Below are 25,677 nucleotides of genomic sequence, written 5' to 3'. Positions count from 1 at the left end.
TTACTCCAATTTCAATCATTTTGCCCATATAGAGGAAAGATCTACAATGCCATTGTGTGTACATTATCGTATATCTCAACATCTCCTGATAAAAAGTTCATTACTCTTACAACTCTTTTTAATATAACTTAGTGAAGGGGGAGTGGCAGCAGATATCTCTCAAAGTAAAGTCATCAACAACTCCTTTAGAAGACTGAAAGGGTTACTTGATTACTAAACTGTCATGTACCTGAGAATCGCCCCACGAAGCTTTTCCATAAATTCCGCTGCTTGTTTCTGCATGTAGAGAACCAAAATTTATGTAAATCTTTAGACTTTAATTCACCACTGATGCAGATAATGAACATGTTACAGTTAGGAAAAATTGGCATAGAAATTTCTTGTTCAATACACGAGGACTAGAAATGAACTTCCTATATTTATGGTTAATTCAGTTCCAAGAGTGCATCAAGTGAATGGATATCTTAGTTGTTGAGAGGGTTACCCAAAATATGCTGTGTATTATCAACAATTACTACAGAGGGTGATAAGATGATGTCTTGAGCAATTGCATATCAAGGAACCTTGACCCAAATCCATGAATCCCATAAAAGATTTAAGAAAAAGCTCTTTATATTAATAGGAGAGGACAATAACTATTTCTTCTTCTTTTTTATTTACGTGAATTTTATCCTCTAGTTTGAATAGGAGCTGAACGGTCATGCTTATATATATACTAGTTTTGTAGGCAACAAAGATTTTTTTTTTTTTTTTTTTTTCCTTGCATGCATGTGACACTAGAGTCCGAAAAAAGTGCAAATACTATAATATAGCTCCTTTTGATAAGTAATTTAGTCTTATTGAAAGCGTAAGGCGCCTCTGAGTACACTGGAAGTATACAACAGGAAATACCTAACTAAAAAAGGAAAAAGAAACAAGAAAATCAGCAACGCTGATAGATAAAGGGTACAAAAAAGCCATCGACTAAAGATACAGTGTATGGAGAAACGACTCTAACACCTCCTTTAGGGAGCTCTTTAGGTTCTCAAAACACCTAAGGTTTCTTTCTCTCCAAATACACCACAAAATGCAGATAGGCACCAACTTCCATGTTGTAGTGCTCCTTGATCTTCCAGTCTTCCACCAACAGGCATAACCCAAGAAATACCAAAGCGAGAGAAGATGTTGTTCCACAGAGCGAAGGCCACATCACAATGCAGAAAAATATGGTCCAATGATTCCTCATCTCGCTTGCATAGGCAACATTTGTCAACAATGATTATGTGCATCTTTCTGAGATTATACATAGGAAGGATTTTACCTAGAGCTGCAGACCATGTGAAGAAAACTGCCATCAGGGGTGCCTGAGTCCGCCACACACTCTTCCAAGAGAACCGAGTTCCTCCAGATCATGTCAAGGAACCGAAATAAGACTTAACCCTGAACACACCTTTCTTGGAAGAGACCCATCAAAGGTTGTTAGCCCGATCTCTATTCACCCTGGTAGAGTGTAAAACCCGAAAAATAAAGGCAAAAACATCTACTTCCCAATCATGCGCCTTTCTAACAAAGTTCACGTTCCACTAAAAGGACCCGCCCAAAATCTCCATATTGTCAGCCACAAATGCATCCTTCACCCGAGCAATACCAAAGAGATCAGGAAAAATTTCTTTCAGAACCGTATCTCCGCACCACAAATCATGCCAAAATCTAATCCTACCCCTATCCCCCACCTCATATCTAATAAATCTGGAAAAGGTCTCCCATCCTTTCCTTATGTTCTTCCACAACCCTACTCCAAAAGCCCTTACAATCCCACGGGAGCACCACCTACCCCACATACTACCATACTTGGAATCCACCGCAACTCTCCACCAAGCATCTCATTCCATACCAAAGCGCCATAACCATTTCCCAAACAAGGCGCGGTTGAACACACCAAATTTCTAATGCCAAGCCCCCTTCTGAAGTTGGGGTACAAACCTTCACCCAACTCACCAAATGATATTTAAATTCTTCGCCCATCTCACCCCAAAGAAAATCTCGTTGTAGCTTCTCAATGCGTGTAGCAACACTCACCGAAATAGAGAACAAAGACATGTAGTAGGTAGGTATGTTGGAGAGAGTGCTCTTGATAAAGGTAACCCTCCCACCCTTGGAAAGGTATAACATTTTCCAACTAGCCAACCGATTTTTCACTTTCTTGATTACTCCGTCCCAAATAAGAGTGGACTTGTAGGAAGCCCCCAAATGAAGACCCAGATACTTCACTGGCAAAGAAGCAACCTCACACCCTAAAATGTCACCTAACCTTCCCACTTGAACGACATTCCCCATTGGAATTAAATTGGATTTGGCCAAGTTGACCTTTAAGCCCGAAACAGCCTCAAATAAGAGAAAGAGACTCCACAAATACCGCAACTAGGAGGAACGAGCATCACAGAAAATCAAAGTGTCGTCAGCAAACATAAGATGCGAGAAACAAGCATTACCCACTCTAAAGCCCAATTGACCGCCGCTATAATCATACGACTCAAAGCCTCCATAACAAATACAAACAAAAGAGGAGACAAAGGGTCCCCTTGCCTCAAGCCTCGAGAGCTACTGAAAAGGCCATTGGGAAAGCCATTGACTAGCACCGAAAACTTCGCAGAAGAAATGCATCGAGCTATCTACGAACACCATTTACCCTTGAAGCTGCACCTCCTCAACATATACAAGAGAAAATCTCAATTAACATGAACATAAGCTTTTTCCAGGTCCATTTTGCAAATGATGCCCGGCTCCCCTGATCTAATTTGACAATCAAGGTATTCATTAGCAATAATGATCGGATCAAGAATCTGCCTCCCTTTGATGAATGCACTCTGGGACTTGGAAATAACCTTCTCCAAAACCGTCTTCAATCTGTTAGCCAAAACTTTAGCAATAATCTTGTAGATTCCTCCCACAAGGCTTATGGGCCGAAAATCTTTGAGAGAGAGCACCAGGAATCTTTGGAATAAGCGCAATAAAAGAAACATTCAGACTTTCTCAAACACTTCTCCAGCTTGAAAGTCAGAAAATACCTCCATAATGTCCAAGTGCAAAACCTCTCAACAAGCTTGGAAGAAAGCCATAGTAAAACCATCAAGACCCGGCGCTTTGTCACCATTCATAGCAAACACTACCTTCCTAACCTCCTCCTCCTCAAAAGCTCTCTCCAACCAACTTGCTTCTGACTCCAGAATAGCATCAAAGGAAAGATCATCTAACCAAGGCCTCCAACTGTGCTTCTCAGAGAAGAGATCTTGATAGAACTGAACCACGTGCTTGCCTATCTCAACCGGATCAGAAGAAATAGAATCTCCAACAATAAGGAATCCATAGAGTTGTACCTTATGTTTGAATTGGCTATGGAATGGAAGAATTTTGTACATTTATCTCCTTTTAACCACGTCACCCTGGACTTTTGCCTCCAGCAAACCTCCTCCAAAAGAGAGCATCTCTCTAGCTCGCTGACAATCTCTGACTTCTTTAGGAGTTCCCCATCAACCAAAGCCCTACTACCTTCAATAGTATCGAACGCCTGAAGCTCTTCGAAGAGCTTTATGTTGTTTCTCTCCACGTTACCAAAAACCTCTGCATTCCATGTCTTCAAATTTTCTTTGAGAGCCTTTAGTTTACAAGCTAATACAAAACTTGGAGTACCGTGAAGAGTATGAATCCCACCATTGTTTCACCAACCCCACAAAGCCATCCGCCTTAAGCCACATATTCTCAAACTTTAACGGCCTACTTCTTACAGAAGTGTGAGCACAATCAAAAAGAATAGGAAAATGGTCAGAGTAAAGGCGGGGAAGCCTCTTTTGGGAGGCCACAGGAAATCTAGCTTCCCAATCAGGAGAAACAAGAAAATGATCAATCCTGGACCAAACGGGAGGGTCACAAGAGATTAACCAAGTATAAGATCCTCCAGCGAGAGGAAAATCCATAAGACCCTGATAAGAGATAAAATCACAAAAATCCCTCATGGCAGACACACTACCATCTCCAGATCCTTCACTAGGGAACCAAATTATATTGAAGTCACCCCCTATACACCAAGGCATGTTCCACTAACTAAGAATCCCTGCCAGCTCATCCCAAAGCCCCCTCCTATCAATACTAGAGTTCGGACCATACACCCCCACAAAACCCCACTCAAAAAGATCTGCAACATTCCTAAAGGAAACTGCAAGCATTAAATCCCCCACGCACACATCTACCCTTTCCACCACCCTCTTATCCCACATGATCAGGATACCCCCTGAAGCCCCACTTGAATCCAAGCAACACCAATCCACATAACATAGCTCCTCAGATTAAGTGCTTCAACAAAAAAAGGTATGTTTTTTATCCTCTGTGTATTTTTGTCTCCACGAGATCAATTCAAATAATTAACACAAAGTCTCAATACAAGAATGAAGTGTTCAGAATATCTATATTAGTAGAATAATAGCAAAATACATTTTTCCTGTTTTTCTTGACATGAAATCAATACTGGAGGAAGTATTGAAAGCCAGCCGCAAGAGTATACACTGACTTGTTTGCATTGTGAATTAGTGATGCAGTACACTAAATCAACATTGCAAATGTCCATAACTCGTCAGATGTTTCATTTTTCAATGAAAACTGCTATTTCTAAATTCTGTATCATAGGCAACCATCCCACGTTGTACTTTCTGTATATAGGATTGGTTGTACCATGCATATCAAGCATTGTGTGTTCATTAATGGGCAGTAGCGTGACAGAGCTAATAGTTGAATCTCATTATTTCAATAAAGTGTTTCAATGAGAGAAGTTCTCTCATACATTATCTCCCTTTTAAGCTTGTGGCTGTAAGTTCACAATTGAATCTGCTACCAAATTTCCCCATTGTATGAATTTGGTGCAGTACTTCTTAGTATAGCAAAGTAAGGTGAGCATCTGTGAAGGATCTTGGATCTCCACCAGAAACTTAACATTACAGAACAACTCTAAATTCTATTTAAGCTAGATAGACAAGAGTTTCCCGATCACTATTACCTGGTTACACTTGTGGGCATTTGCTATGTTTTCATCAAGAAGGGTCAATAAGGATCTATTTATTTCATTCTGCTCGACCATCTCCAATAACTGCATGGTAAAAGTTAATCATTTGGGCAATAAATGACATAAAGTATATCAAACTAAGAGGCTTGATGAGTGAAAAGAGGAGCACATACAGTGGCTTTTAGATCCTTTGATGTCAAGATTTTGTTTAGGTTTTCTTTTGCTGTTATGAGGTCAGCTTGCATTTTATCATATGCTTCTGTAACAAAGATGAGGCCAAAGGATTGTGGGTTCATACAAAAATGCAAGGATGCATATACCCAGCACCAAAGTTTGGAGTGTAACATACCTGTTCCTTCCAGCAGGGCCTTCTGCAGTGCTTCTAGCTCAATCAATCTATCTTCCACGTTCTAGATACAATATTAGCATTTGCATGTTGTTAGTCAATCCAATCATCGCTGCAGGATATAACTCAAATTTATAGTTTGACAATAGGAACCTGGGTTTTTGAAACAGCAAATCGAAGCTGACCCAGCTCAAATTGTAGCTGTGAAAAGAATTCCTGGTTCAATCTGCAAATAATACATGTTATAGAAGCATTTGTTGACGGCAAGGTAGAGAATTGAGGCAAGAAAAAAGATTATATTAATTAAGGGAGCAGATGGAAATGAAATAAACGATGATATACTCATTGACAACTTTCTTATAAAAGTGTTGTAGGTTCTCTACTGACACTCTGCTCCTTCATTACAATATAAAATATTAAAACTGCATAAGACTTTAAAAATAGATAAAATACTAAGGGATAGTATGATTTTTTCAGCCATCTATTTTTTGTTGTAAGAAATTCCCCATTTATAATACAGAAGAAGAAAAAAAAAATTATCCCTTTTCCAACCTTATTCAGATCCTTCGAGTATATATGGTCATGGTGTTAATTTTTTTTTTTTTTTTTTTTAATGTGATAGGAAGTAAGGGAAATATTAGCATCAAATTTAGCAATATTTTTGCAGGTTGCAGATAATTTAGAAGGAAATAAGAGAACTTTCAGCTAAACAATCAGAAATTAATGAACTCCAAGTTAGTAGGAGTGTACTTATAAGATCTTCGGTGGTAGGATATACGTATAAGATCTATGATTGTACAGAATGCATATAGCTTGCCCAAAAAGAAAAAAATGAAGGAAAAAAAGGTGGAAAAGCATTTACATTGCAGGCAAGATCGAGATTTATTAAAAGGAAGCTTTTGCTTCAAAAGAGAAAATATTTGATTTTTTGCAGGTGCTATCAAGTTGTTTGTGTATAAGAGCTTGAGCTCAGCTGAAGGGAGCATACTCCACTCCACTTGTATAGTTTGTACACGTTGTATTCAATTAGAATCAGTACTTTCTAGGTCAAATGCATTGTGCCACCCAAAAAATTATTGGAGGGTTTGCATAACCAGCAACGACTTATTATGTTTAAATGTTATGCAAACAAGCTGCGAAAAAGTCTATAAGTCTACCAAAGTTGCTAGCTCAGAAAACCATATTTATATGATTTATACAACAATGTACGCACAGATATAGTTCATAAAACAAAGTACGCACAATTAATCACACAATTGGAGAATCAAAGTACCCCACATTAACATGATTTATAAAACAAAGTACGCCCTCAATTTCGTTAGTACATGCACACCAAAATGCATTTCCCATATTGGAGGAATCAAAACCTCAAACAACTGGTAGGCAACTTCAACATTCACGCAATCAACATATAACAATGTAAAAGCACTAACCGCGGCCTCAACCTCGCGATCTCAATCTCAATCTCTTGAGCTTCGGTGTCCAGAAAGTACTCGATCAGCTCCACCGGAGTATCTGGAACAACCCGAGACTAGAACAAACAACAAGAACGACCATATAAAAACTAGAAGAAAAAAAAAACACACACAGACACACACACACACACAATGTTTACGCATTTTACAAGACCCAGTTCCTCCAAATCCAAAACCCGTTTAATCAAATTACCTGTCGAAGCGCACGGCGGCGCTCCTTTTCTTCGCGAACTTGGCTTTCGAAGGCTTCCCGAGCTTCAGAGTCTCTCTCAAGCCGCCTCTTGAACTCACGCTTCGCGATGTGGCCGGTCTGCGGCGGACCGAGTAAGCCTTCTGGGTCCTTCCTTCGATACAAAGTTCAAATTCACTAAGCTACCAGAAACTGATAGATGAATGGTATGGAAAAAAGAGTGAGAAGTACCCATCCAATGCAGGAAACTCTGAGCCGGGAAGAGTTCGGAGGTGTGAGATTTGTACGGACGGTTATGGCGGTAGTGGCTATACCGATGCTGAGAGCGGACATTGATGGCCCTTTGAGAGACGGAGGTTCTCTCTCGACTTCTGGGGTTTGTATTATCCGTTTGAATTTTGGATGGTGCGATAGGTAAAGAGTAGTGCTAGCTACTCTCTGCGTTTTTTTTTTTTTTAATCAAATTAATAATAATAGAGAAATGATCCATACACTCATTTATCACAACAGCCCCACAACAAGCTGACGTGGCTGGTAATATTTTATTATTTTTTTGTTTTGTTTTCATTTTTTTTGTAAAAAAATAATAAAATATTACCAGCTACATCAGCTTGTTGTGGGGCTGTTGTGAAAAATGAGTGTAAGGATCATTTCTCATAATAATATTACAAATGAGTTGTGCACAAAGTGTGTATATTAATAGGTAAAACACAGTGTTATTTCCAACGTTTTTTCTTATGAGAAATGATCTATACACTCATTTCTCACAACAGCTCCACAACAAGCTGACGTGGCTGGTAATATTTTATTATTTTTTTTGTTTTCTTTTCTTTTCTTTTTGTAAAAAAATAATAAAATATTACCAGCCACGTCAGCTTGTTGTAGGGCTGTTGTGAGAAATGAGTGTAGGGATCATTTCTCTTTTCTTATTATTATTTAAAGGGCACTCTATTTGCTCTCTAATTAGGGGTGTAAAGTTGGCCGGTTATATCCAGCCGATAACCAGATAACTAGTCAACCAGTTTGGTACACAGTTAAAAATAACCGATAATCGATCTTGTTGGAGCAGTTATCGATTTTAGAAAATATTGAAACCGGTATAACTGGTAACCGGGTATATATATATATATATAAATGTATTTATTTATTTAAAAAACTAAAATAATAAATTTAGGGTTTTACACTTTATTTCCATTCTAACCTAAGCCAACATATTGGGCCAAAAATGTTGAAATATTTTTTTAAAGGGCTAAAAAAGTCTAAATTAAGCACAAAAAGTAAGCTCAATACTTAAATTAAACCCAAAAAACCTAATTTTAAAAAAAATTAGTTACCAGTCCGAATAACCGGGTACCAACCGGTAACAAAATTGGTTAATCGGCTACCCGGTTACCATAGCTGGTTACCGGTTTTAACCAATAAGTAATAAATGTAACAAGGTTTTCACCCCTACCGCTAATTATAACTCAATTTACAACATCCTAATTTTAGGGTTCGGGTTAAATACCTTTTTGGCTCCTTGAATTTTAACAATTTTATTTTTTTTCCCTCGATTTTACTTTCGATCACAGGTGGTACCCTGCTTATGAGCATATACACAAATAGTACCTCTGTCGATCTAAAATGAATAAAACTAACGGAATTTTATGTCAAACCAATCGACACTTGACATGTGTCATATACCTTATTAAAAAAAATTATAAACTTAAATTTAAAAATTAAGAAAAATAAAAATAAAAATAACTATAAAAAAAAAGGCCAAATTTTTTTTAAAAAAAAAAAAAAAAGTTAGGGGTTTGGCCCCTTGGCAGTGGCCGAACCATTCTCATGAGTCATAGGGGTGATTCGGTCACCTAAAAAAAAAAAAAAAAAAAAAGATAGAGGGATTTGGCCCCTTGGCCACCCCAGGCCAAACGAGGGTGGCCGCACCACCCCCAAGGCCCTTGGGGTGGTTTTGGCCACCCTCATTTTGTTATTTGGGGGTGATCGAATCATCCTCAAGGGCACCACCCCCAAATTAGCCATGGGGTGGCTCTCCATTTGGGTTTTTTTTTTTTTTTTTTAAAGTTTTTTTTTTTTTCTTGATTTTTAAATTTAAGTTTTTAAGATTTTTAATTTTTTTTTTTTTTTTTTTAATAAGGTTAATGACACTTGTCAAGTTTGATTGGTTTGACATACAATTCTGTTAGTTTTCTTGACGACAAATGGAAGAAAGTATTATTTGGGTATATGTCCATAAGTGAGATACCACATGTGATCAAAAGTAAAACCGATAGAGGAAAAAAAAAAAAACAAAAACTTTAGTTGTCAAAACTTTTTACCTTTTTTCTAAATTTCCTTTTTTCAGATTTTTTTTCTTTTCCTATTTTTTTTGCTTTTTATTTATTTATTATTTACTTTTTTTCATTTTGGGCGAAGAAGAGAGACATTGCAACCCCAATGATAAATTGACAGGACATTGCAAAATTGAAACATGGAAAGACATTGCAAATAAAATGATAATTAGAGAAAAGTACATGTAGTTTCCCTTGTTTAAATTACTGTTTGAAATGGTAGTTATTTCACATGAGAGCCATTGTATGCTCTTCACATATGAATAGTTGAGATTTACCAGTTATAACCTGGTATATATAAATGCTAAAACTGGTAATCACTCTAGTAAAGCCGGTCACCAGTTATTTCCAACCGGCTACCAAACCGGTTTCTCGGTTACCGTCCGGTTTTACACCCCTAGTGGCGATGCTTTCCGTATCTGTGGAGGTGCCCCAAACTTTGGTTTGCGAGTTCTACGCGAACATGCATGACTTCCAAGATGGCACCTTCCAATTCATGCTTCGGAGGAAGCCAATTCTAGTCTCTCTTGCCTTGATCCGCGAGCTCACCAGCACTCCTCTGGTCGATGATTCACCTTATCTTTGGAGTCCTGAGCAGGCTTCATCCCACATGGAAGTGGTTGCCACCCTAGGCACAAGACAAACTGAGGCTGATACCAGTATCTCCTTAAGACTCTTCCAGTGGATGTACGCTTCATTTATCGGATCATATATAGCAGCATGCATCTACCCCGTCTCCAGCATCGACTTGATCAAACCTGAGAGGGCTTATTTTCTACATGCACTACTTCAGAGCACCCCTATCGACTTCACCACCCATGCCATCAAGATGATGTGCGTAACACCCCAAAGAAAAAATAAAATAAAATAAAATAAAACTTGAGTATTTTTATTTAATAAAAAGAGCCCACAAGGAAATTGTGTATAATGCTAGATATTGTTAAAATAAAATATAGTATATTTTTCTTTACTATGAGAGAACCCAAAGAAAATTTGTTATAATATTAAATATTATTAAAAGAGATTAGAAGGGATTAAGAGATGAAAAACAAAAATGCTTGACACGTTTTTACAGACCTAGCAAAATGACGACAAGTGGGGAGCCTTCTGATAACACATTTCAAGACAGTTGAAACGTGTCTTCCTTCTCTTTTCTCTGTCCCCACTTGGCAAACATGCACCAAATCCCTGCGGTTTTGAGACACGCACACCCCTCCCCTATTTTCTTCTTTCACTCTTATTTTCTTCTGACCATTTCTTCTTCGTTCTTTTTCCTCCACTTGACCAGAACAAGGGAGAGATCATAGGAGAGCGATCGAGAAAGGGAGACCGAAAGAGGGAGAACGAGAGAGCCGAAGGGTGAGCCACCGGTTGGGGCAAACAGGAATGCTAGGCCGGTAGGCCACGGCTTGGCGCCAGCGAGGCCACGGGGAGCCTGATTTCCGGTACTCTCTCAATACCCAAACCAAGAGGAAACCATTTTAGGTAAGTAAAATTCTCAGATTTTGATTTTTAATAAATGGGTCTTGGAAATTTTGGGGATTTCTCTTGAAAATCAAAGGGGTTTTTCTGGGTTTCATAGTTTGATTTTTATAACAATTTCTGGAATAATGAAGATGTACTGCCAGTAGGGGAAAACCGGATGGGTATCATTGGGAGTTTTTGATTCTTTTTCCTTTGATAACAGTGATATTGTTTGGGTTTTTCTGGTGTTTAATGAATGGGTGTTTTGATTTTGGGTTTCGGTTGTGTAACTTAAATTCTAGTAGATGGGTTGTTGATTATAAGGTTGAAGTTTAAATTGATGATGGGTTTTGGTTTTCTTGATTTTTGAGGTTTCAATTTATATTAATTTTTGTGAAGATTCTGGTAGGACAACCGAATGGGTATGGAAGATTTTGGATGTTCTGATGGGTTTTGTGATGCTGATTGTTAGATTAATCTTGGTTGGGAAATTCTGGATTTTTTTTTTTTTTTAGCTAAAATTGGTTGTGGATGGGGGGCTGACTTGGGACTTAATTTTGGATAGGTTGTGAATGATATTATGTAGAAAACAGAATAGTTATTGAAGATTTTGGATACTTCAATTCTATTGGAGATTTGTTGATTTCATTTGGTTAAATTGTGAATAAATTCTGGTTATTGTTGGATTAATTGGGATTCTTGGGTTTTGGGTAGCCGATTATGAAGGACTTTTGGTTATAAAAACAGTGTGGATATTTGAGATTTTAAACATTAATTTATGTTTGAATTGTTGAATTTATATCGGTTAATTCAATGTATAACTTCCGAGTATTGATGATTTAGTGATGGATATTACTGTTGAATTATGATCTTGATGGCAGGAAAATTACTTTTAAAAATTGAGTTGTAATGTTGTAAATTGAGTTTAGAGATACCTTATAGAGGATTTTGTGAGAAGTACCGAATAGATGCATTGTTGGGTAATTATGATTCTTTGATGGTTATTCTTGAGTTATTGTGTGACTTTCGGATGTTGTTTTTGTAAATAGGTTTGGGTGATTTATTCTGGAAGAAGACATTGGTAAATGACTTTGGTATGAGTTATGGATTTGGTGATTTAAGAATTTATGCAGTTAAGATTTTATGGATGTCTAGTTAGATCTTATGCTAAGGTACACATATATTTCCTATTTTAATACTTGCTGGATTTTATTGGCATGAGTTTGGTTTAATATCAGGTTGCTGGGGTCATGGACTTTTGGGACTAAGGATTGGGTAATTCATGGGGTTGCTGTTTTTAGAAGATTTTTCGTGATTTAGGCTGAATGGGTTCATGTTTGTTGGTGATCTAGTCACTAAATAGTAATGTGGACCTATGGTTATTGACAGGCAGTATAATTTGGAGTTCCTGGTTACGTGTTTTGTAGTATATATACAAAGTATACTTTAATTAAGTTTTAGACTTCAAATTTCAGAATATTCTTCTAAGCTTCTTCTTTTAATTTATTTAGGTAAAAGCTCGACCCCGATGCTAATGGCCAGTCCAGGTAAGGGAACACAACCTTAAAACCCCGGCAAAATTTAAATAAAATCTTTTCAAAAGAAAAACGTTGGGAATTTTCAAAAGATTCTTTCACTTTAATATATTACTAGCTCTTTTTCTTCAGTTATAATGATTCCTTTATGAAATGTACTTGAACCTCCATATGATTATATGATAGCTCTCAAGTATGAAATATTGAATTTGTTGCCTGTGAACCACATGAATGAAGGATAAGACTATAATATAAATATTCGTACATGTGCACCATATAAATGAAGATGATGATGAGATTATGATTCTCAAATATATATATATATATATATATATATATATATATATATATATATATATATATATATATATATATATATATATAAATATGTTACATGTGCACTATATGAAAAAGATGATGAAACTATGATTTACTTACATGAATATATGTTTTATGTGCATCACATAAAGTTTAATCCCACGACACCATAATGATGTGATCCGGATGATGATGGGTAGCGGGGCAACCACACCAAAGGGGTGGGGCTATCGGTCGAGGGGTTCTCACCTAGGGAGCTTCCTAACCCTGCAACTCTCCCCTATAATGACAGGATGAGCCTATGGGTCCTTCGAGATAGGACCTTTGGACGAGCCCAACGTGTCACGCCCCCGTTTTGTCAATAAGGGAAACGCGAACTAAAAGATAAATAAATAAGTAAATAAAGACGGAGAATTTCAAGACACAAGTAGTATTACTATTTATACTAACTATGATAGCAGTATCAAAATTTTACACTGGGGTTCAAGGTTATTTACAACTCAAAAGTAAAGTGGTAGTACAAAAGCTAGCAATCAACATTGCTAGAAAACCACCACAAAAGTTAAAAGACTGAAATGAGTACAGTTTCCATCACAAAATATAACTGTACTATCATGATCTATCAGCTTTACAGTCTTTGTCCACGAAGGAGACCCCAGGTACCAAAACTGCTACTATTTACAAGAATCTACATCTTCTTTTAGTCCACTGTACAGTAAGTCCAAGTTGCCCACGGATGGGGCCAAATCTGTGGGTCACTGACTACCAGGAGTCCTACAGGCACTCCTCCCCTCATGACTATGATATACACCTTCATCTGAAAATGGTTATGAGGGAAAGGGGTGAGTTCGACAACTCAGTAAGGAAATATCAACACCAGGAAAATAAAACATGTTATAAAATCATTAATTTTGCATAATGACAAAAATACCAAAATGAGCAATTAAGACAGAATTTATAAATATAATTAACAGAACTTAAAAATAGATGAACAAGAAACATGAATAATGGCATGAATAAGCAAATCAATTCTTTTTATTTTCTCTTTTATCCTTTAACTGTGGTTTAACCCTTTATAGACTCTAAACCGCTGTTACCCGTGAGCGGAGCACGTTGGCTTTTGTCACACAGACCTATGGACTCAGCCTGTCGTCACAGGGGAGAGTCGTTCCGAGTTGGGGATCTTCCCTAGGTGAAGGCCAACCTCGGCTGGTAGCACACACTAACTTATGGTATGCTTGCCATGCTACCCTATGGGTACCAATCCTAACTGTAATAGTGCCTCAGGGTTAAACAGTTACTGCACATGAACGTTTTTCTGTAATACTGTAGGCTCTACTTTAATTGTATACTTTATTTCAAAACTGTAAGAGCCGTTTTCATAACTGTAGTCATGTGCAGAATTTAACTTTAAATTCTCTTTCCTTTCAAATCTGTATTCATAAATAGAGTCATATACTTTGAAATTCTCTGTAATCATATCTTTGAAATGCTCTTTATCATAACTTTGAAATACTCTTATGCATAATCCATATCTTAAAAATGCTCTTAATCATAATTGTAAAAATGCATAAAATTGCATGAATAAAAACATATGAGAAATAACAGCTTGACATTTAAAATTTCACATAAATATAATGCTTTATAAAATTTTCCCAACATTTTTCCCAAAAGTTTTAGAATAAAATATTGTTGGGATTTTTCGGTGTTGTATCCCCTTACCTTGATAGCCCTTAACGTCAGAGTTGCTTTTACCTAAATAAAACACAAAGGTAAATTTTATTTAGAGGATATTCCGAAGTTTAGGTAACCGTTATAACAGTTAATTATAAACCTTAAAATCTAAATTAGAGCTAATACTTACACTATCATTTTATTTATACCTTTTCTAAAAAAATTTATTCTATCTAATTAACCAAAAATAATCCCATAATTAATTCAGAAAAAAAAAAAATACCAAACCTAGAGATAAATTAACTAATAAAACTTAAGTCTCAAAACTCTACAATTTCAACCCCAAACTCACGGGTCTACCCAAAAACACACCAAACACAGAGTTAACTAATACCAACCTAAACAAAATACACCAAGAACCAAAACCACAGGGAAATCCAATAACTTAATCCGGTTAACACAACAAAACTCTAAAACAATATTATTTGGAACCTAAAGACTTCAAAGGCAATAACACTGAACAGGCCAAAATGACAATTCCGAAACAGGAAACACACGGCCAGATCCTTCACCAAAACTCAGTGGCCGAATAGCTCAAGGAACCACAAAACAAAACACCCAACACACTCGGCCAGCCCTTCAACTGAAATAGAAAATCATCCCTTAGCTCCACTCAAAACCTCTACAATTAACACAAATCCAACACAGTACACTAGCAAGGCCACTCCCTCTACTGAGAATCACAAACGAACCCACTGCTCTCTCCATCCAACCGGCCGAACCCACAAAGCCAACCAAAGAAAACGATCATCAAAAACCACCAAATCATCACATCCCACTTCACGGCACACCCACCCCAGCTCAAACCAACCAAAATCCATCTTGAAACTAAGAACTTCCCACAACTCAACCGGTTCACCCAAGAAATCTACTCTCAAAATTAAACCAAAATCAACCCAAAATATATAAGTACTAAGATTAAACTTACCCATGGAAAAAAAATGGGTTTTCTATGATATGGGTACCGGAAAACATCACCGGAAAAGTTCTCTGGTGACGTTGCCGACGCAGGGCCGTGGCCTACCGGCCCAGCTGCGCCGACCGCCCAGTCCGGTGGCCAACCCACCGACTGGGTCTTCTACCTTCCTCCCCTCTCTCTCTCGGTCAACGCCCATACCTCCCTCATCTCCACTCTCGGTTGGTGCAAGGAGAAAATGAAGAAGAACAAGTAGAGAAGAAGGAAGAAAAGAGGGAGGAAAAGAAGAAGAAAGGAAAGAAAAAAAAAATATCACTTGAGGATAAGGTTTGGAACACGCACGGCATGGAGAGAATAGAAAGAAAATTGAAAAAGAAATAAATAAGTAATAATATGTATAAGCCAAAAATATTAAGGAGCTAGAGAACAAAGAATATGCACTAAAACTTAAGAGAAATTACCTGAAAATTTTCTCTGATTAGTTCAGCTAAGGTAAGATGTGCAGAAAAAAAAAAAAAAAAAAAAAAAAAAAAAAAAAAAAAACAATAAGCACAGCCCTTATAACAGGATGACCGGCAGTAAACTGCTTGGAGAAGAAGATACTACTTACGTGCAGAATACGCAGTTCAAACACGTCCATAAAAAAAAATGAAGCTACAAACTTGCCACGTAACCCATTAATCTGCCAGAATTTTTTTTTTTTTTTCAGCAACATTATTATCTAATCTTAAAATGTTTTAATTATTATTACTAGGGTGTTATACAACGTGCACCACTCATGGTAAAAATGCAAAAGTGGGCCAATGGTAGATAAAACTTACACACTATGAATGATGATTACATATCCACATTTCTTATTGATGCTAATATTTCTATATGTGAACTCTGAAAAATTTTAAATTTCTAAACTGAACTCTTTTATATACTACCTTGTGCGACGTTGTGTTATTTACTGAGTTGTCGAACTCACCCTTTAGCCCTACAACCTTTTCAGGATGCAATAAGCTGGAGTCACTTTTTGGTAATGGCATAGACTTCGCTAAGGGCAATAGATATTTTGAGGGTCTGTTGTAACATTTGTATTGTACAGTATGTTTCCCTTTTGGAATTTATAGCATTGTAAAGAGCTACCCGTTTGTGCATGTAAATAAAATAGATGGTTAAGATCTATATCTATTAGAGGTATACTTTATGCAAATGTATTTTTAGGCTCAAGTTCGCGTTCTCCTTATTTCCCAAAACGGGGGTGTGACAATGTGGAACGTCCATAGGATTATGACCAACACCGCTTTGCCGTTTGGAGGGCTAATTTGCAACTCAAGATCATCTTCATGTGCTTGTCTGATTCTGTCAGACTTTGTGGCTATACAACAGGGGCTGCCATGATTATGGTCCATTAGTCATCACTTCATCAATCTGGACAATGGCAAACTGTTGCGACAGCTGGTCCATGAGCACTTCAGGATCGATCTCGCCATCACGAGACTTTCTACTAAGTGCATCAGCCACTACATTAACTTTAGCAGGATTACAGAGCATCTTACTGTCGTAGTCCTTCAGCACTTTAAGCCATCTTCACTTCCTCATATTTAAGTCTCTCTGTGTGAAGATGTATTTAAGAATTTGGTGATCACTGTGAATTTTACACTCTTCACCATAGAGGTAGTGCATCCATATCTTTAAGACATAGACAATTGCTGCTAAGTCCAGGTCATGAGTAGCATAGTTCTTCTCATGATCCTTTAGTTGCCTTGAGGCATAGGCCACAACCCAACCTTGCTGCATGAGCACGCATCCAAGTCCATTATTTGATGCATCTATCTAGACCACATACCCAACAGATTCCATCGGTAGTGTAAGCACATGTGCAATTCCCAGTCTTTGCTTCATCTCTTGAAAGCTTGCTTCACATTCTTCACTCCATTCATATGGGGCATTCTTCTTTGTGAGAGCGGTGAGTGGCCCTGACAATGCGAATAATCCCTCGATGAGTGTTCGGTAGTAACCTGCTAGACCCAAGAAACTATAGATCTCTCGAACATTCGTAGGTTGTTCCCACTCAACCACAACCTTCACCTTAGCTGGACCAACAGCTAGTCTGTCCTTGTTCACAACATGGCCCAAGAAGGACCCTTCATCTAACCAAAACTCACATTTCTTGAGTTTGGCCAACAGCTTCTTCTCCCTCAGCACTTCCATCACTATCTTCAAGTGCTCTTTGTGTTCATCATGATTAGCCTAGCAGACTAATATGTCATCGATGAACACAACCACAAAGGAGTCCAAGTACTTATGGAATACCCGATTCATTAGGTCAATGAATACCGATAGTGCATTAGTTAATCTGAATGGCATCACCAAGAATTCGTAATGGCCATACTGTGTTCGGATCGCTGTCTTTGGAACGTCTTCTTCTCGCACCTTGAGTTGATGGTATCCCGAAAGAAGGTCTATCTTCGAGAATACCGAAGCTCCCTTGAGTTGATCAAACATATCATCGATCCGTGGTAAGGGATACTTGTTCTTGATTGCCACCCGGTTTAGCTCACGGTAATCTATGCATAGCTGCACAGACCCGTCCTTCTTCATCACAAATAACACTAGCGCTTCTCACGATGATTGATGAGTACTAAATATTGTATATTTGGACCCCTTGATTTACACTACTTAGACCTTTGACCTTGTTATTTTATGATGTTTTGGCTAGTTTTGGTGTTTTGTACAACATTAAGAGAGAAATGGAAACTTTCAAGTAAAAATACATGGAATTCGAAAATTCTGGAAAGTCGATCGATCGCATCTAAAATCGATCTAGCGCATTTTTGCCCGAGTTCGATCGATCGACCTTTAAATCGATTGATCGAATTTTCCCAAAACTGACATTCGCAGACGCGTACTAGAACGCGCAATCAAGGGCTTCTCCATGATAAAAAGCATTTCTCCCTCTGATTTTCACAGCAGAGCACGCTGATTTCGTGACTTTAGTTTCTTGCAAGAAATGAACCCTAGAGGGGGTAGATGAGTCATTTTACATGGGTTTTTAACCCTAATTTCCTTCTATAAAACCATAGCCATGCCTTCTTGTTGGAGCAGCAGCTAGGTTTATTTTCATTCATTTTACAGCTTAGTTCAGTAGCTCTTTTCCTTTAGATACTTCTCTTTTGTAAAGTTTTCTTCTAATTTCATGATTGTTCTTCAAATAAATGTGGTGTTTTTAGTCATAGAAGGCTAGAACCTCACCATTGATAACATTCACACCTTTGTTATACTATTTGCACATTTAATGTTCTATCTATATGTTATTCAAGTTCCATTCACTTTAATGCTTTATCTTTTGGAATGAATGTGTTTGGTTGAAGAAGTAGGATATTTAATATGTTCTAACCGATGGATACATCGATTTATCAGTTGAAAGAGGATATCCATTGTGATTTGTTTTTTGAATGGATACGATGGATGATTTGATTTCAAATGGGTATTCTTTGTGATTTATCTTTGAGTTGGATTCATTAAATGGTTCTAACATATGTGGTTAAGAACTTGAATGACAACTTCAGCTTAAATGTTCTTTGGGTGTTTATATAGAAAACAAGAGTGTGAGTTGTTGGATTTGGTTTGGTGGATTCTTTAGCCTTATTTTTTTTTTTTACATATTCATCATCTTTAACTTAGGGTATTTTGCATGTTTAAACCTCAATATTTGGAATTAGGTTAAAATGGGGTTAGTTAAACAAAACACTGATTTTTTATCATTTTCCTGTGGATTCGACCTCGCATATTGCAAACGAATCGTGCACTTGTGAGTTAAATAAATTTGCACAACAGTGACACGCTAGGGCTGATGAAACCCCTATTCAGCAACTATTGAAGCTGCTCCTTCAACACTCTTAATTATGTAGGAGCCATACGGTATGGTGCCTTGTGAATAGGTTGAGTTCCCGATACCAAATCAATAGTGAACTAAATTTTCCGATCTGAGGGCAATCCCGTGACTTCTAAGAAAACATCCTAATAGTTGCATACTACCGGAATGTCTTCCAACTTCGATTGGACTTCAGGCTTGGCTTGAACATAAGCCAAATATGCTTGTGAGCTCTCTCTAACACTCTTTATTGCTTGAATGCCAGAGAGAAGTGGTGGAGTAGCTCGCACACGAGACTCGCAGAATTTGAATTCTTCAGTGCCATGAAGCTGGAATGTCACTTCCTACTTGCGTCAATCTATGTTAGCTCCATACTTTGATAGCCAATCAATTCTCAAAGTGACATCAAAGCCCAGCATACTAAATATTGCTAGCTTCACTGGCAAGGTCTTCCCTCCTATAACAATGGGACAGGTGTCCACACATTTCCTACATGTCACAGCGTCATCAACAGGAGTGGCCACGCATATGTTTTGTTCTAAGGGTTCGGTGTTGAACTTGCATAGTTTCACATAGGTTAACAAAATAAAAGAGTATGTAGCACTCGAATCAAACAAGATGCAAGCTATTGATGAGTGCAAAATATTGCATATATGGACCCCTTAATTTGCATTTACTAAACCTTTAGTTTTGTTATTTTCTAATGTTTTTGGTTAGTTTTGGTATTTTAGTATTTTGCAGGTCATTGAGAGAAAACAATAGCTTTATGGTGAAAGAAAGCACACTTTGAGAAGACCTAAATGATGTGGTTATGTTCAACCAAATCAAGGAGATGACTAAATCGGAATTTATCTAATTGGAGTCAAAATCGGATTAGAATTCAGATTCTGCACATGTCATAGTATTTTGGTCATAACTTTTAGCTCAAATATCCGATTTAAGTGAATCAATCGGGGTTAGAAAGCTATCTAAATTATCTACAAATTATTGTGAAATAGTATTTTCCTAATTCGGACATTTGCTATGCCAAAAGTATCCCGAAATAAAAGACAACAAATCTGGACGGATTTAGAGTTCTTTTCCTTCTTGGATTGAGTTATGAGTCTCCTAGTCAAACTAGAAGACTAACCTCCAATTTTTCTAGGAATTCTAGGGCTTCTAGGATTTGTTTTCTCCCTATAAATAGATCTCTAAGGCTCAAGAAAAAAGGGAAAGAAGCTAGAGACCAAAATATTCTTTTATTTTTAGTTTAGTTTTTCTTTAGGTTAGGTTTTATTTTCAATAGTCATGTGTAACTAATTTTTCAACTACGGTTGAGGATGAAGCCTCACCATTGAAGAGCAACAATATTTTCATGTAAGTTTATACTATCCGATTTTATTTGGTTTAATTTTTTCAATGTTTTACTTCTTTTCAATTTGTGGAATGATTCTTGGATATCTTTTGTGATTCAAGGATACATTTGATGATTTGAGATAATTTCACATAATTGATTGCTTGGGTTTTTATTTATCAAAACGTTGGATATTCATTGTGTTTCGTTCTACGGATACATTTGATGATTTGGTTTAAATCGGATATCTTTTGTGATTTGTGCAAAGAACGGATTCATCGAATAATTTAATGATTTTTTTGAAGTATAGTAGAACATATATAAGATTTGTATGGTGAGAACTTCGGATGTGTATTGATGAACATGAGAATATGTTGCTATAATTTGGTGGGTGTGGATACCAAAACCTTAGTACATTTTCTTTTGTTTTATTTTACTTTATTTAGTTTATGTTTTCTTTATTTATCAAAATCTATTAATTTTTGGAACTAGGTTAAGATTTAATTAATTTAGTCATAAATTTGTTTTTAAGAACACAATTCCCTGTGGGATCGACCTCGCACTTGCAAAACCCTTTATTGCAAACGATTCGTGTACTTGCGAGTACAATTAAAATTCACATCAGCTATGATACCAAACAAAGGAATTGTACCTGTGACTACATCAGTGGCATTCACGTCAGCTTCGGCATTGCCCAATGTAAGTGCGTACACCCTTGCTTGAGCGAGTTGCCTTGGCTGATTGTTGCTCGCTTGGGACCCTTGACTCCTAGTAGCAATTGCTTGGGGACAGTCTCTAATGAAGTGGCCAACTTTGCCACATCGAAAACAAGATCCAGAACCCAACCTACATTCTCCAGGATGCGGCCTCCCGTACTTGTTGCACAGTGAGGAATTATAGCTAGCTTGACTCGCAGGAACATTCCTTCTCCGAAAGGATTCGGAACTACTGCCTGCAAAATGCCTATTTGACGGAGGCGGAGGTGGATGTGCTCCTGTTGACATCGACTGCTTCCTATTCACATAGTCAGTCGCCGCGTCTATAATTCCTTTCTCGGCAATGGTGGCAGTGCACACCATTTTAATCTAAATAAATAATAATAAAAAAAAAAAAAAAAAAAAAAGATGAAATCCAATGAAATAGTCTGTGATTTCAAGGAAATCAATCTTCTCACGAATTCGTGGCGACAAGCCGTCACGAAACCTTTCGGCTTTGGTCTCTTCATCGGGAATGAGGTGTGGGGCATACCTTGACAACTTTAGAAACTCATCTGCGTACTGCTCAACTGACATATTCCTTTGCTTTAAGTCTTGGAAGTCTTGAGTACATTGCTGTCTCTGTGCCCGAGGGAAATATCGATTGTTGAACTCTCTTTTAAATCGTTCCCAAGGGATGAGAACTCCATATCCCAATTCTTCAACTATGAGTATTTTTCTGGCCTTCCACCAGAATCGGGCTTCTCCATCTAGCTTTAGCCTCGCATAGTCGACATTCTAACTGTCAGTGCACCTAAGTGCATCAACAAGTTCTTGGGAGTTGGTAATCTAGTTGTCAGCCGCCATGGGCCCTTTACTTCCATCAAACACAGGTGAGTTATGTCTGAAGAAGTTGGCCGATGAGCAACCAACCATATCGTTCCGCTCACCCTGTCTATGCATGGTGGCCATCATGGTTGCCATGAACTGTGTGGCATTGGCCTAGAACTAAGCCATGTCGAGAATTGGAGAAGGAGGAAGAGGAGGTGGTGGAGGGGATATGTTGTCACCATCTCTATCATTTATAGATTCATCTTCCTCATTACATAGCGGTAACCTTCATCTAGGAGGCATAGTTGTCACGCCCCCGTTTTGGGATATAAAGGGAACGCAAACTAAATGAATCCACACGACAGTAATTAAAGATTAAAAGGACTAAGGTATTCATGTAAGGAATATTTCCATAATATCATTAGCAGCATCAAAATATATATATTACCAGGGACTATTGTTCATTACAATTTTTCTAACAAAAGTAAGGATGTATACACAAAAATCAACAACCAAAGTTGCTAATAGTCCTCCTAACTACGTATGGGACTATATGATGTACAATGACCAAAAAAAAAAAAAAACAAAGCTGTACTGCATCGAACTATTCACTCTACAGTCCGAGATTATGACGGAATCCCCAGGCTGCTAACTGTTATTATGATCCGACTGCTACTCCAGCTACAGTATGACACAATAGGTCCATGTTTCCCACTCAAATGGCCAAATATGTGGGTCCTTAACCACCAATAGACCCACTGGCACCCCGCCTCTCAACAGCATAATGTAAACGGTCATTTGGAAAAAAAATATTAAGGGGAATGGGGTGAATTTGACAACTCAGTAAGGAAAGCACAACAAGCAAAAACATAATATTTTTTAGAACTCTAAAGGAGTATTAAATAATGAACAAGTGACATTTATATGATGGTGCATGAATCATATATGCAGCATGAAAGTTTTAACCACCACCGGCCCACCTCCGCAATTTAACCGTGAGCGGCACACGTTACGTTTGGCACGTCCAAAAGGACCGATCCCGAAGGACCTAATCTCTCATCCTGTCGTCACAGGGGAGAGCCGACGGGTTAGGAACTTCCCTAGGCGAAGACTCCTCCGACCGATAGCCCATACTTTTGGTGTAGTTATCATGCTACCCATATGGATCCGAATCAAAACACGATGGTGCCGTGGGGTAAAAAAAACTTTGTGTAACATATGTACATATAGTTAAGATAATGTCATCATTCTCGCTCACATAGAGCACATGCAACATATCCGCCACGATGCACAAATATAATTATACTTGATCTCATGAAATCCCAACTACAATATTGTAATTATGTAATTAGAATAAAAATGACATACTTTAAAGGACAATTAATGTATAGGTGTAAATAAGGGTTTTAGAAGAAAAATCCCCGACATTTTCTTTTAAAAAACTTTTATTAAAATTTTGCTGAGGTTTTAAGGCTGTGTTTCCCTTACCTGGATTTTCTGAGCTGACTCTTAAATATCTCTACCTAAATTAGATCATAAAAATTATTTTTAGAGACCATTCAAAGAATAATTAAAATTTATTCTACTAACATCAAAAGATAAATTTAAATAAAAGTACCCCATATATATATATATATATATATATATAATATATCATTTATAACAAATAACTATAATTCTTAAAATTTAGTAAATTTTTGCATGCATAAAATTTTTATCCAAATTAAAGCTTATACATATAGTACCTAAGTATATATAATTCCTTACAAAACACATAAAGATCTTGCCATCAATACTGAATAATCCTAAAAAAAAAAAAAAATCATAGATGTGAATTTTGAGACATACAAAGAATTATGTCAATGGTCTCCTAGAAAATCAAAGTCTTCATAATGTAATACTAAAAAATAAGCCTTTACAAAATGCATAAATAGAACAAACACTCATATAAAAATTCTAAAACAACTACCCATACGGATCCACATGTATCTTCCACAGGGAAACAATTTTCTACGACTATAACAGAGGTAAGAATCCAAGCAAAATAAATTCACAAAACCATAATTTAGAATTTTCATCAAAACACCATGATTAGAAATCAATATTCATTACTAAAACTAATACCCACTTGTTTATTTAACTACAAGGACCCAAAATTTTCATCATCAACCCAACTAATTCTTTCACAATCTACCCAAAAAATATACCCATTCGGTCCAAAAAAAAAATGGCCAAAGATCATCAAATAGCAAAAGAAATCAAGATCCCATAATCATCTAAGATCACCAAACCAAAGCTCCTTTTGTACCCAGAAATTGCCAAATGGAAAAAGAACTAGGATTTTCACTTACCCATAAAGAAAATGAGCTTTCTATAGTATGGGTACCGGAAAAACTCCATCTTCGGCGTCGTCGGAGCCGGCCATGACCCATAGCCGTCGGCGTCCTCCCTAGCGGCGGTAGCCCCACCAGAAACTCCCCCCTGCTTTTCCCTTCTCTCTTTCCCTCTCCTATTTTCTCTCTCATGTTCTCTCATCTCCCTCTTCTCTGTCTCTCTTGGCTTTTGTTTGGAAAAGAAGAAGAACGAACAGTAAAGGAAAAAGGAGGAAGAAAGAAGAGAGAAAGAGTAAAGAATAACAACTATGCAGCCAATGTGAAGAAAAAATAAATATTCTCAGACTTTAAAATTAACCTCATTGTGAAAGGAGGAGTAAAATTTAAAACATGAAAGGGAAAAGCAAGTTACCGAGTAGTTCCTGCTTGGCTGAAAGTTGGCTGAGTCTGAATTGTTTGGTGAAGGAGGGACTCTCTGCAATTCAATTTTGTAAAAGAAGTGGACAACCAGGTGGCTTTCTCCAGGTGCGCGCAGTGGACGGCTAGACGGGTGTCACAAAAAAAGAAACTGAGACATTTGTAGTGAATGCAAAAAGGTATGTGTCGATGAAAGGTTACCCAAAAACAGGTGTTCTGATATGTGGGTGGATGGTGGACAATTGTTTTAAGAGAGCAAGGAGGATAATGCCATATGTAGGCCATGCAGGGTAAACGTGTCATTAGTGGCTTTCTCCAGGTGTGCGCAGTGGACGGCTAGACGAGTGTCACAAAAAAAGAAACTGAGACACTTGTAGTGAATACAAAAAGGTATGTGTCGATGAAAGGTTACCCAAAAACAGGTGTTCTGATATGTGGGTGGATGGTGGACAATTGTTTTAAGAGAGCAAGGAGGATAATGCCATATGTAGGCCATGCAGGGTAAACGTGTCATTAGAAGTAAAAAAAAAACAAACAAACTCCACGCATGAAGGACATCACGTTCAAAACCCAATTGAGGCCCACATGCATTTCTAGAACTTTTTTTTTCTTCCTTTAATACTTAATAACATCGTATTTATTTAACCTTAAGAAAAATATTTATAGGACTTAATCTCTTTTAATTATATCAATAATAATAATAATAATAATATTCTTAAAATATTCTAAATATTAAATATTTTTCTGGGGTGTTATAATAGTTCTGCACAATCACATTGAAATTAGCCTACAATGTAAGAGTGGAAGAGATGCCATATAAACAAATACAAGTCATGACAGGTACTTTACAATAATCATGCAAT

The 25,677-nt window shown here is 37.2% G+C and overlaps 1 protein-coding gene across 1 annotated transcript; it reads right to left on the bottom strand.

Annotated features, from left to right (window-relative positions):
* Positions 1-7,457, bottom strand: LOC133853773 (uncharacterized). The gene is made up of 8 exons (XM_062289800.1): positions 7,275-7,457; positions 7,047-7,193; positions 6,812-6,909; positions 5,532-5,604; positions 5,382-5,442; positions 5,206-5,291; positions 5,027-5,116; positions 1-276 (listed from the first exon to the last, which is right to left on the bottom strand). The coding sequence occupies exons 1-8, from the start codon at positions 7,374-7,376 to the stop codon at positions 214-216; spliced, it is 720 nt and encodes a 239-aa protein (XP_062145784.1). The 5' UTR covers positions 7,377-7,457; the 3' UTR covers positions 1-213.
* Between the last annotated feature and the right edge of the window lie 18,220 nt (positions 7,458-25,677).

Source organism: Alnus glutinosa, chromosome 13 (assembly GCF_958979055.1).
Source record: "Alnus glutinosa chromosome 13, dhAlnGlut1.1, whole genome shotgun sequence".
Classification (NCBI taxonomy): Eukaryota; Viridiplantae; Streptophyta; class Magnoliopsida; order Fagales; family Betulaceae; genus Alnus; species Alnus glutinosa.
The sequence above is the reverse complement of the archived record's forward strand: the minus strand, read 5'-3'. Positions and strand labels throughout refer to the sequence as shown.